General features: G+C 34.9%; 1 protein-coding gene across 5 annotated transcripts in view; it reads right to left on the bottom strand.

Moving 5' to 3' along the window:
• Positions 1–1505: 1505 nt before the first annotated feature.
• Positions 1506–12856, bottom strand: part of lima1b (LIM domain and actin binding 1b) — a 58744-nt gene continuing 47393 nt past the window's right edge. For 4 of the 5 annotated variants that reach the window (XM_026242255.1, XM_026242254.1, XM_026242257.1 and 1 more), the window contains 9 exons: positions 12668–12704; positions 12060–12136; positions 8637–8694; positions 8347–8444; positions 6226–6309; positions 5982–6018; positions 5385–5461; positions 3718–3851; positions 1506–3293 (listed from right to left, as the gene is read on the bottom strand). In XM_026242255.1, coding sequence (XP_026098040.1) covers positions 2129–3293; positions 3718–3851; positions 5385–5461; positions 5982–6018; positions 6226–6309; positions 8347–8444; positions 8637–8694; positions 12060–12136; positions 12668–12704 — 1767 coding nt within the window. In that variant the 3' untranslated portion in view covers positions 1506–2128. The remainder of the gene's footprint in view (positions 3294–3717; positions 3852–5384; positions 5462–5981; positions 6019–6225; positions 6310–8346; positions 8445–8636; positions 8695–12059; positions 12137–12667; positions 12705–12856) is intronic. The other variant, XM_026242258.1, reaches the window with a different exon arrangement.

The following is a 12856-nucleotide window of genomic DNA, read 5'->3' as shown; positions in this document are numbered from 1 at the left end:
CAAAAGATGGGCAGTGCTATTCACATGTCTAAATATCAGAGCCATTCATATAGAAGTCATTGAGTCTCTTACCTCCAGCTTCATTAATGCCTTAAGGAGGTTTTTGGTTATCCAGGGTCCTGTGAAACAAATTAGCTCCGATAGAGGCACCAATTTAATTGGAGCTTATAAAGACTTGCAAATTCCTTCTAATGTTAATGAAAAGGTGGTATAACAATTCCTGTCCAATCATGGCTCTATATGGACATTCAATCCTCCGCATTCGTCGCACATGGGCGGTGCGTGGGAAAGGATGATTGGGCTTACCCGCAGGATCTTGGATTCTATGCTTCTTCCGATGACATCCTCCAAACTCACGCACAAGGTACTCATCACCTTTATGGCTGAAATCACTGCCATTATAAACAACAGACCATTGAGTCCTGTGTCAACCGATCCAGCAGATCCTTTCATCCAACACCTGCCACACTACTTACCGAAAGACCGGTACTTGCTCAATTCCTCCTGGGGACTTTGGAAAGCATGACCTGTACAAACAACAGTGGCATATGGTGCAAAGCCTATCAAGTACCATCTGGGTCAGATGGCGTAAACAGTACCTTGCAACGCAACAGTGTAGACGAAAATGGCAACATCAACAACCCAACATTTCTAAAGGATGCATAGTTCTGCTCAAAGACTCCAAATCCACATGGAATGACTGTCCCTTGGGCATCATAACAGAAACTTCAGATAGAAACTTCCAAGATGGAAGAGCTTGAAAGGTTCAGGTAAAAATCATTGGAAAAGAGGGACCTAAAATGTTCCTGAGGCCAATCAACGAGATAGTACTTCTCCTTCAGGAAGACTCTGAATAGAATATTCAGTTAAACTGGAGTATATGTTTGGCATTCCCTGAATACCAGACGGGGAGTGTGCTGTTCTACAAGAATGTTTGACATTTAGTTGCCCTCCATTCTTCAAAATTGGGTACTGCATGTCAGGTTGTAGAGTCATTATATGACGATGTTATAATTATGAGCCAGATCTCCAGCGGCAACAGAGGTTATGGCTTCTATCATTCCCCGATTTAAGTTGATCCGAAGGCACATTCGGTATGAAAACATTTATATATTGTGATTCTATGCAAAGTATGTTTAGTTAATTCTTTATACTTTATATGGCATATGTTAACCTTATTACTTTTATCATGTAAATTGTGCAATTTATTGTAGATTTTTTGTATGTTTACGTAATTCCAAGATTGATATTAAAGCTGGGGAAAAGATTACTTGCTTCTGTTGTTGTTGGAAGGCGTTATTTTGTCTGCCAGATCAAGCAGGGCATTTGATAAGAGGGCAGAACACATGGTATAAATAATGATTCACAATTTAATTCAAATAACTATAAATTAAGTATTTTATAAAGGTTGTGACTTAAAATGAATGACATTTTATTTTACACGTATTTGCATAAAAGTTACACTTCTAATCTATGCAGCTATTACTCCCTACAAATGAGTTTTAATGCATTTGTAAATTTATTGGTCATTAATGAACAGTTTTACAAGTTTTTACACATGAAACCTTAATCTAAAATATTACCATTATGTTTGGATTTAGAGTTTAAGGTACACTGTGAAAAAATTACATTACAATACCATTCATCATTCAACATATTACTGAAATTATGCACCTTTATGTCCCCAATTTCAGTGAAATAATGTTTATTGTGTACTTACTCAATAATCTCAATATGCTCAATAATCATTCAAAAAAGAAAATAAAATGTTTTAAAACACAGACCAGGAGAGTAACCAAAACTGTGTTTGTCTGCTATCCTTATTGATTAAAATGTCAAAGGCTGGGAATAAGAGAAAAAAAATGTTAATTTGGATCAACACAAAATATTCTTAGATTAATAAACAAGTATTTTTTTACAGCAACCAAAATATATCATGAATGGGAAAGAACAAAATACAAAAAATAGCGATAGCTCCAAGTTCCAAGAAAGCAGAAAAAGATGTACAGTACCATATTACTTGATTAAAATATAACAAAGTACTTGTTTTTTTATTATGTTTAATTTATACCAGTTGTAATTTCATAGTAAATAAATGGAAGGGATTGATGACAATATTTATATATTGTCAAACTATTGCCACCTCTTCTTCCTCGTCGTCTTCATCGTCATAATAGCGATTCCTCTTGATCATCTCCTCTACAGTTAGGGACTCCTCAGCCTCCTCACCATCCCAGAAGCCCACATCCTGGGATTTCCTATGGGCTTTTTCTTCCACAGTTGGAGAGCATTTGTCTTGGGAAGACTGGAGCTCAGGAGAATTGCTTAAGCATTTCACCGCTTTTTCCTCATCTTCCACATGGCCTGTCAAAACCTCATGTTGTTGTAGCTTAGGCTCCTTTCTTGTTAGTTGAGTCAGAGATTCTTTATTTGTTTGTTGTAGATCAGCTTCATTTTTTGTTTGCTGTGGCTCAGCCTCCTTTTTTGTTTGTTGTTTCTGCTTGAGAATAGAGGAGGGCATCTTTTCTGTCCTATCAAGTTCGGCAGGACTCTCAACATTCTTCTTGGATTGGCTTTCACTGTCCTTTGTCTTTTCATCTGGCATTCTTGCATCTTCTTGCACTTCAGTTTTGTCTGTTTTCACTTTTGACTGTGAATGAAGCTCCTCCAATGAGCCTCGTCTGACCAAAGCAACCTTGTTAGACAATTGTTTTGTATCATTGGATAATGCCAACCTTGGTGCCACAGAAAAGGGACGGCTCCGCTCTTTAAGTGAGGAACTACGTCGAAGACTTTTCAGTTCTGCTCTTTCAGGGCTCCGCTGAGCAGGTAGGGCTTCCTCCTCTGGAGGCCACTTCGCTTTGAAAAGTTTGGATGGACCCTTTCCAACTTCAGTGACTGGACTGGAGGCTTTGGAGCTTCCATCACTGTCTGCAGGAGGTGGCCACGCAACTCTAATTTTTCTTGTTTCCACAGAAGGGGTTTGTGGTTTTTCCACTGAGCTGGTTTGACTTTTTGCCTCTGGAGCTGCAGTGAGGTCAGTGAATTTGACCAGTTGTGATTCCTCCACTTTAGGGCTCAACTGTTCTGTAGGTTTCACTAACACAGAGTGTACCACAGACTGCTTTGAGTTTTCATCTCTCTCAGGTTCCTCCTCGTTTGTTCGTGGTGTCCACATTTCCTTGTGTGGTCGATGGCCAAATCCCTCATCATAGTTGCCCTTAGACTTAAATAGCTGGCTGAAGTGAGGTTTACAGTAGATATCACCATGCAGGGAAGCATAAGTCACCAGACTGAAATAAACGGGACACGAAAGAAGACATATTATTTCCATATGAAGGATATCTAAAATCTGACCTTTACTATTTGAAATTTACTAATATTCACAAATTATTTTAATACATAGACTGAGGCTGTCAAAATGATGAATGATACAACTAGTTAATTAACATTGCTAACACATTGAGTTTGCTTTAGTTTGGACTATTTAAGTTTTTTTTTTTTTTTTTTCATTCATAATCTTGTTTAATGGCGAATCCAACCTCACACAACATAAACATAACAGTAGCAACAACAGGTTATACATAATGAAAATAATTAATTTAAAACAATGTGTGCTTCACTTTTCAGCTTTAAAACATCTATATATAAACCTTTGTACACTGAAACCACGGAATATTCTTTGAGGGATAATAATAATTTAAAACAAAAACTGACCTGAGTTTGGTACTACAAAAGATACAGCGGAAGCAAGTCTTGTGGTAAATCTGCTGATTGGCCACAAGTTTCTCCAATGGGTAAACAGTAGTTTGGCAGGAAACACATTTTTCTTGGACAGGCGGATTAAATTTCTGCCCAGAGAAACACAAGTTATAACCATCTTATCAGCAATGAATTTCAGTATTTAGTATGAATATCAGACTTTTATGGTATAGCATCTCATATTCCATACCAGCAGTTAATAGATTGTCCCAATATCTTTAAAATAAATTAATGTTCATATTCTATTCTCTACCACAGACAAACTGTATTGTTTTTGACTTTGTATTTGACTATCACACTCAGGTATGGAAGTATTCGGGCACTGAGTTTTTGTCCTTTTGCCTTCCCTTACGAAAATTAACCATGGTTTTACTACAAATAAAACCAAAAAACCATATATTAAGCTATATTAGCTATATTAACCATAGTTTAACCATGGTTTTTGTAGTAAATCTGTGGTTGTACAAATGGTGGTCAACACGCCAAAAAACCATGGGTTACTACAGTTTTACTATAATAAAACCATGGTTATTTTTCGTAAGGGTTTATATACAAATACAATGGATTTGAAATAAAACAATCATGAAGTGTAGACTTTCAGCATTATTTTAAAAGATTCCACAAAAAATATGTAATTTACCATTTAGGAGTTACAACTAATTTAAGGAAAAGTACATCCATTTTCAGGAGCTCAATATTATTTGGACAGTGGACTAAGAAGAGGTTAAGTAACAAGGTGCTGTCCATTCCCTCGTTACATCAAGAAAAAAAAAGATAAAAGATCTGAAGTTGAAATAAGGTATAAAATTGCCATTTGGAAGCTGTTTGACTGGAGCTTCCAATATGAAGTACAAAGAGATCTTGATGAAACCATCATTAAGTTGAAAAAACACTTAATCTACGTTTTGATTACTATTATGAATCCAATTCATATTTTATATTTTCATCTTGTTTTTTCTTTATAAAACACATTGAAGTGTTTAAAAAAATGATGCATGAAGCTAAAATAATATATCTTTGGTTACAAGCACACACCTGTTCTTTCTTTTGGATGTTTTGTAAGTTCAGATATTCATACAACAAAATATGTACAAATATGTATATTTGTATACTTGCTACATGAAGTATACTTAAAAATACTTGAACTTTATTTAAGTACTTCGTAAAATAAACTTGAAGTATACTACTTTTTCGTAAGGGCCTGAATTAAAGTTATTTCAGTTACTAAAGACAAGACTGAAGGCAGAAAGACTTACAAACAAGCAGCAACTCAAGGTCGCTACAGTGAAAACCTGGAAAAACGTATCCAGGAAGGAAATTTGGTGGTCCATGGGCTCCATACAACAGGCAGTCATTGACTTCAAAGTATTTTCAAGTATTAAAATTGTGCATATATTTACAATTATGTCACTTTGTCCAAATACTACTAAGCCCCTGAAAATGGAAGTAGTTTGCTTAAAATGGCTGTAACTCCTAAATGGTATATGTCATATAATTTTGTGGACCCCTTATGTATAAAGGTGTATGAAGGCAAAATAACAAAAACTCAGTCATTGACCGAGTAGAGATAGAAGTAAGCTTTTGTGTTTTAGATAAATAGAATGAGTTAGTAGGCCACAGACCTTGGACACTTTAGGAGGCTCTTTGTTCTCTGAAACAGGAGTTGCCACATTAGGACTCGATAAGTGTACTTGTTCACCTAAAGGAAACACAAATAAATGACAGATCACTACATACTCCACACTACTGTACACTATTTACTGTACCCACCTTTAACCTACCATTTTCTATGTAGTTTTTTTTTCCTCTGGTAATTTCCATTTAAGACAATCAGTCAATCAATCAATCAATCAATCAATTAATAAAAAATAAAAACCCTTAATTTAGAAATTTACAATAAAGTTATCTTCATATACAGTAAGACAATGTAGAGGGAGGGCTGATGTATCAGGACTAGAGAGTAACATCATGAGACGATTAATTTTATGAGATCTATCTATCTTAGCATTGCAAGCATGTTAAATAAAAGAAAAGTGCAAGACAGGTTTATTTGTGAAACAATTACTTCCACATTCACCATGTTGGTCTGGGTTTTATTTTCTTTTAGCATGCATATTTTTTAAGGTTATAGGTATGTCTGCATATAACCATAACTCGCTATTTATAAAATCATCTTATAGATTCAGTTTAGAATCGGAATAATAAAACAATGGACTCACCATTGTTCTTAGTGCATTTTGACTCAGGGAGTGGGCTCTGTATCAAATCATAGAGAAAGAAGGAACAGACCATAAAGCAAGCAGGAGTCTCATTAAATTTTAAGGTAATCACAAGGTAAACAATATAATATTTTGGAAATATATTATACATAACATCATTAAATATTCATTCTTAATAAATCATTGAGTGATGTTTGTCTAAGTAGTTTATTTAGATTAGATTTAGAAGGAAATCAGAATGTACCACTATCTGTCCATCACCAGCAGGTGGCGAAATCTCCTTATGATCCATGGAGGGAACACTTTCCTCCGTTTCTGACTGGCTTGCCTGAAACAAATTACAATCACTTCAAATCAGCATACTTTAAAAATAATCATAAAGCAAGTTAAATGTGTCTATACCATACATTTTCTCAACCTAAGGGATTTACAGTACCGCCACACTTATTATCTTCTAATTCTTGAATGTACTGTATATGCTCTTGATTATTGGAAGTTTATTATTATTATTATTTGCCGTGGCATCAGTTGTTCTGGAAATAATGATAATAATAATAGTAATAATAATAATTTGTGGAGAGAATTCTTAACTCTGCAGTTACATCATTCCAATTATACAGTTAATTTTCATGAAACCGTTATTTGAAACTGTCACGCAAACACTTAGTTTAGCATGGTAATGGATAAGACAATGTTAATTTATTTGGTCTTAGATGCTGCTTATGTTGATTATTGCTGCTACTGCAAAACAAAAAGACTTGCTATTGCCAATACCTACACATACACACTGCTGTGGGCATATACTGCTGCTGCACAAATGACAAACATGAAATTACCCATAGCAGATACCCCTACATATGGGTGGAGCTGGGGGAAGTGGAAGGTTTTGAGAGGGTTTCAAGAATTGCTTACAGCAAATGCAGAACCAAACAATTTAAATATTCATTAGCATGCTAATTGAATACAGATGCAATACACCAATCAGATTGTGCCATGTGGTGATCATGTGATAGCTAGCAAGTTGCATTAAGGACCAATCAGCCTTCACCATCTAGTGTTTCATGACAAAACTAGATTTATATTACAAAAAAAGAGGTTTAAGATTTTAAATCTATACAATCGTGTTAAGTGAATTCCAGGTTATTTTTTAAACACATTGGGAATCATTAGGCAATTAACTGCATTACAGGCCAGATTCTTGATTACCACAGGATAAAGACCTTAATGTGCAGTATAAAACTTTCGTTCTGCCACCGCGAGTATTGCCGCCACGTCTGCAAAGTGCTAAAAAAGGTTGGGAAACACTGCTCTAAGCCATCATAAAACTACATATTGGATGGTGGGCAAGGCTTACAAAGTGGTATTCTAGGCTTGTGGACTCCTGCAAGCAATGATTTTCAGAGAATGCTTATGACATCCTTGTTGGAAAAAAAACTGCATATGTTGGGTCGGTATGTTTTGAAGCATGGCAGCTGGTTTTAGTTTGGTCGTGCTGGTTCTAAGCAACTAGCTCCTGCTCAGGACCAGCTCATAACCAGCATAGTAGCAGCTCAGGAGCATCTTAAACCAGCTTATGAACAACTAAGGACCAGATTCAACAGGGATTTCCTCTTAGGATGACTGAGGGTTGAGTAGACAGTGGACAGACCAGGGGATAACTCCCTTTGTCCTGCATCCTATCCGGTTCTTTAAACTGGATGTTAAATTGTATGCTCTCCTCGGTTGGGTTGCTTTTAAGAGCTTTTTTTAATTGGCAGATGATCTTAGGTACAGGTGTAGTAGTCTGCCCCTTCCAGATTAGAAGTCATTGGCAGCAGCAGCTGTAGGTTCAGACTCCCTGGTTAGGTCTGCCTCTAGATGCTTTAGTCTACAGATTTGGTCTCAAACCAGTCTGTTTGTAGGAGTGTCCCAACTAAAGGGTTATGAACTATTGGATGAATCTGTGCCTCTAGGCACTAAGTTGGTCACTTAGTTTTCATCAATCTGGCTATAGCCTGGTTAACTTCAGTTGATTTCACAGCAGGTGAACAGGCATTTATTCAGTATGGCACAGTAGTAATTAATATTCCCATAATGTCAAGACCATGACACAGCAATCAAATTTCTATCCGAAAGTCAACATCATATTTTAGATGGAAGATGGAAATGAGACTGCGTATTTACCTTCAGACAATTTAAACATGATTAATTTTACATAGGCTTACTTCTTCAAGATTGGTGTGTTTATGTCAAGTCCTTCAGACACTGGCTTACATGAAGCATTCTTTAGCAATTAAATAAATGAATTAATTTTACCAAACTATCAGATAAAATGTTATTTGTATCTGTACATGCTGTAGACTATACACATAGCAAACATACTCACAGTGCGTGGCACAGTAAAAGAAGCCTGTCTGGTGACGGATAATTGATATTTCGCCATCCTGTCCTTGATCGAGCCACTGCGCTTCAGACTGGACGTACCTATGATAGAATTCATTTATTTGTTCATTTATTCATTCATAAATATATATTTGTATATATTCATGGTCTATCTATCTATCTATCTATCTATCTATCTATCTATCTATCTATCTATCTATCTATCTATCTATCTATCTATCTATCTTCCTCCTGCAACTAGACATCATACAAAGAGATTTATTTTGTATTAACCTTTGTTTCCCATTTGTGTATCCACATCTTCTGAGCTGCTGTTCACTTCTTTTTGCACCTAAGGAATTAAGTACAAACCATGTAAACCAGCCACAGACTGAAAGCATCTGCCTATAAAATTTGACAGAAATTTGTAGTGCACATACAACAAATTACGGTGGCGGAGAGAGCTCAACTCGCTGCAAAAAAAAAACAAAAAACAAAAAACAAAAAAAAAACATATGCAAATTAAAAAAAACACCAGCAAAAAAACCCCCATCTTCATCACTTTGACAACACAAGTGTTGCAAATCCTCACAGCACATGCATATAACGAAACACGCTGCAAAATCTCACAACACATGCATATAACGAAACGCGTTGCAAATCCTTCACAACACATGCAAATTAAGAAACGCTGCAAATCCTCACAATACATGCATTAACGAAATGTGCTGCAAATCTTCACAACACATGCAAATTAACAAACGCGCTGCAAATAGCACTGACCACAATGGAAATGTTTCAATGAGACCCCAAAAAGTGTCAGACCCGGCTGGGATTTGCTTATCTTGCTGTGGTTACTGGTCAGTGGAGTTGTTGTCATAACATACTACTAGAGAGACTGGAAAACTGGGTCGGGCTTTCTGGGATGGTACTCAAATGGTTCAGGTCATACTTAGAAGGGAGAGGATATTATGTGAGTATAGGAGAGCATAAGTCTAAGTGGACGTCCATGACATGCGGAGTCCCACAAGCCTCAATTCTTGCACCGCTCTTGTTTAGCCTGTATATGCTTGCACTAAGTCAAATAATTAGAAAGAGCCAAATTGCCTACCACAGCTATGCTGATTATAACCAGATTTACCTAGCCTTATCTCCAAATGACTACAGCCCCATTGACTCCCTCTGCCAATGCATTGAAGAAATTTAGAGTTGGATGTGCCAGAACTATCTTCAGTTAAATAAGGAAAAAAGTCATTGCATTTGGAAACAAAGATGAAGTGTTCAAGGTGAATGCATACCTTGACTCTAGGGGTCAAACAACTAAAAATCAAGTCAGGAATCTTGGTGTGATTCTGGAGACAGACCTTAGTTTCAGTAGTCATGTCAAAGCAGTAACTAAATCAGCATACTATCATTTTAAAAAAACATCGCAAGAATTAGATGTTTTGTTTCCAGCCAAGACTTGGATAAACTTGTTCATGCCTTTATCACCAGCAGGGTGGACTATTGTAATAGGCTCCACACCGGCCTTCCCAAAAAGACCATTAGACAGCTGCAGCTCATCCAGAACGCTGCTGCCAGGATTCTGACTAGAACCAAAAAATCTGAGCATATCACACCAGTCCTCAGGTCCTTACACTGGCTTCCAGTTACATTTAGGATTGATTTTAAAGTACTTTTACTCGTATATAAGTCACTAAATGACCTAGGACCGAAATATATTGCAGATATGTTCACTGAATATAAACATAACAGACCACTCAGATCACTAGGATCAAGTCAGTTAGAAATACCAAGGGTTCACACAAAACAAGGGGAGTCTGCCTTTAGTTACTATGCTGCCCGCAGTTGGAATCAGCTTCCAGAAGAGATCAGATGTGCTAAAACACTAGTCACATTTAAATCTAGACTCAAAACCCATCTGTTTAGCTGTGCATTTATTGAATGAGCACTGTGCAATGTCCGAACTGATTGCACTATATTTTCACTGTTTTATTTTTTATTTTATTTTATTTTAATAATTTTCTACGTTTTTAAATGTTTTAATCATTTTAAAAGTTTTAAAATTGCTTGTTTTATTTTTGTTATTTTTTTCTTCATGATTATTTTACTTTTTTTATGTAAAGCCCTTTGAATTACCATTGTGTACGAAATGTGCTATATAAATAAACTTGCCTTGCCTTGCCTTGTTGAACTGAAAGGTGAGTTTTTTTGTTGTTGTTTTTTTAAACACCCTGATGACATGATTACTTTATCTTTTGGATATTATTAGCCTAAATAAGCTGGATAATTACATGATTAAATGTAAAACGTTACTTAAGATGACTAACTTTAATATCCTCAGCTGAATATAATTTCAAGGTTAATGAAAATAAATTTGCAATGCGTCATTAATTGTTTCTTATTGTGCATGTATTATGAGGATTTGCAGCGCGTTTCATTAATGCATGTGTTGTGATGATTTGCAACACTTGTGTTGTCAAACTGATGAAGATGTTTTCTTCATTTGCTGGAGTTTTCTTTAGTTGCAGCGTGTTGAGCTCTCTCGGCCACCGTAGGAAATAGCACATCATCTTTTCTCTAACCATGCTATCCACTGGAATACAGACTGTGAAAATTATCTTAACAAAACCTCAGAAAACACAAAACCAAAAATAAATCCACCAAGACAGCAATACATATTTATGACAATAAATAGAGTTTGAAGTAGAATGAAGAATCAGACCAGTTAAAACATTTTATGTCTAGTGCATTTGGAGAAATTGTTTTGTGATTTAGTTTATTGTTTGGGATGTGTTTTGCTCCTTTTCTGCTGATTATTAAACTGATTCAAAGAAAGGATTTGGACTTCCCATACACTTAGTAATGGGGGCTTAGACACATTTGTTCAAGATGAACTGTTTTGATATAATTTTGACATTTTTGTGCATAATTTTTCCCCTAATTATTCCCTTATTAAAGTAACATTCATAGTAATGTTATATGGATATATATATATATATATATATATATATATATATATATATATATATATATATATATATATATATATATATATATACTGGTAATTTTTTAAAGAATTTCTCCTTTATATTCATTTAAAAAAAATATATATATATATATATATATATATATATATATATATATATATATATATATATATATATTTTTTTTTTTTTTTTTTGTTAACATTGTATTTTACACATTTTAATATACATGTATACAAATATTTAAAATTCTAATTATTGTTATTTTTTAGAATTTAAGAATAAGATTCATTTGTGTGCCCATGCGCGCTGGCCTAAAAAGAGGTGTGTTCAGGCGCATTGATAGCACAATGCTATTTTAAGGAGCTGAAAATAGACACGCCATAGACCAACTCAAAACGTGATCTAAAGTCTGGCGCAATGTTTTTTCTGTTATTTAAAGAGCGTGTTAGTATAGGCGGGTCCGCAACATGCATACATGCTGCTTATTAAACACAGGGATGTACGGCAACACACAAACATGCCAAATATTACAAATTAAAGGATTGCAATGCATATTAATTTTTTTGTAAGCTAATTATATATATATATATATATATATATATATATATATATATATATATATATATATATATATATATATATATATATATATAATTAGCCGTGCACTTTACACTTCGTGTTTAGATCGTCAAAATAGAGCCCCTACAAACACCAGTAGGCCACAGACCTTGGACACTTTAGGAGGCTCTTTGTTCTCTGATACAGGAGTTGCCACATTAGGACTCGATAAGTGTACTTGTTCACCTAAAGGAAACACAAATAAATGACAGATCACTACATACTCCACACTACTGTACACTATTTACTGTACCCACCTTTAACCTACCATTTTCTGTATAGTTTTTTTTTTTCCCCCTCTGGTAATTTCCATTTATGACAATGAATCAATCAAACAATCAATTAATGAATCAATCAATCCATCAATGAATCAATCAATCAATCAATACATCAATTAATCAATAACAAAACCCCTTAACATAGAAATTTACAAAAAATTTAGCTTCATATATGGTAAGACAATCTAGAGGGAGGGCTGATGTGTCATGACTAGAGAGTAATATCATGAGGCAATGATTCATTTTATGAGATCTATCTATCTTAGCATTGCAAGCATGTTAAATTAAAGAAAATTGCAAGTTGGTCTCGGTTTTATTTTCTCTTAGCTGGCATAGTTTTTAAGGTTAAAGTTATGTCTGCATATAACCATAACTCGCTATTTATAAAATCATCTTATAGATTCAGTTTAGAATCGGAATAATAAAACAATGGACTCACCATTGTTCTTTGTGCATTTTGACTCAGGGAGTGGGCTCTGTATCAAATCATAGAGAAAGAAGGAACAGACCATAAATTAAGCAGGAGTTAAGGTAAGTTAAGGTAATCACACGGTAAACAATGTAATATTTTGGAAGACATATATTATAGATAACTTTATGAAATATTATGAAATCATTGAGTGATGTT

The sequence above is a fragment of the Carassius auratus genome, unplaced genomic scaffold (assembly GCF_003368295.1).
Source record: "Carassius auratus strain Wakin unplaced genomic scaffold, ASM336829v1 scaf_tig00001155, whole genome shotgun sequence".
Lineage (NCBI taxonomy): Eukaryota > Metazoa > Chordata > Actinopteri > Cypriniformes > Cyprinidae > Carassius > Carassius auratus.
Note: the sequence above shows the minus strand (reverse complement) of the source record. Positions and strands in the feature narration are given on the sequence as shown.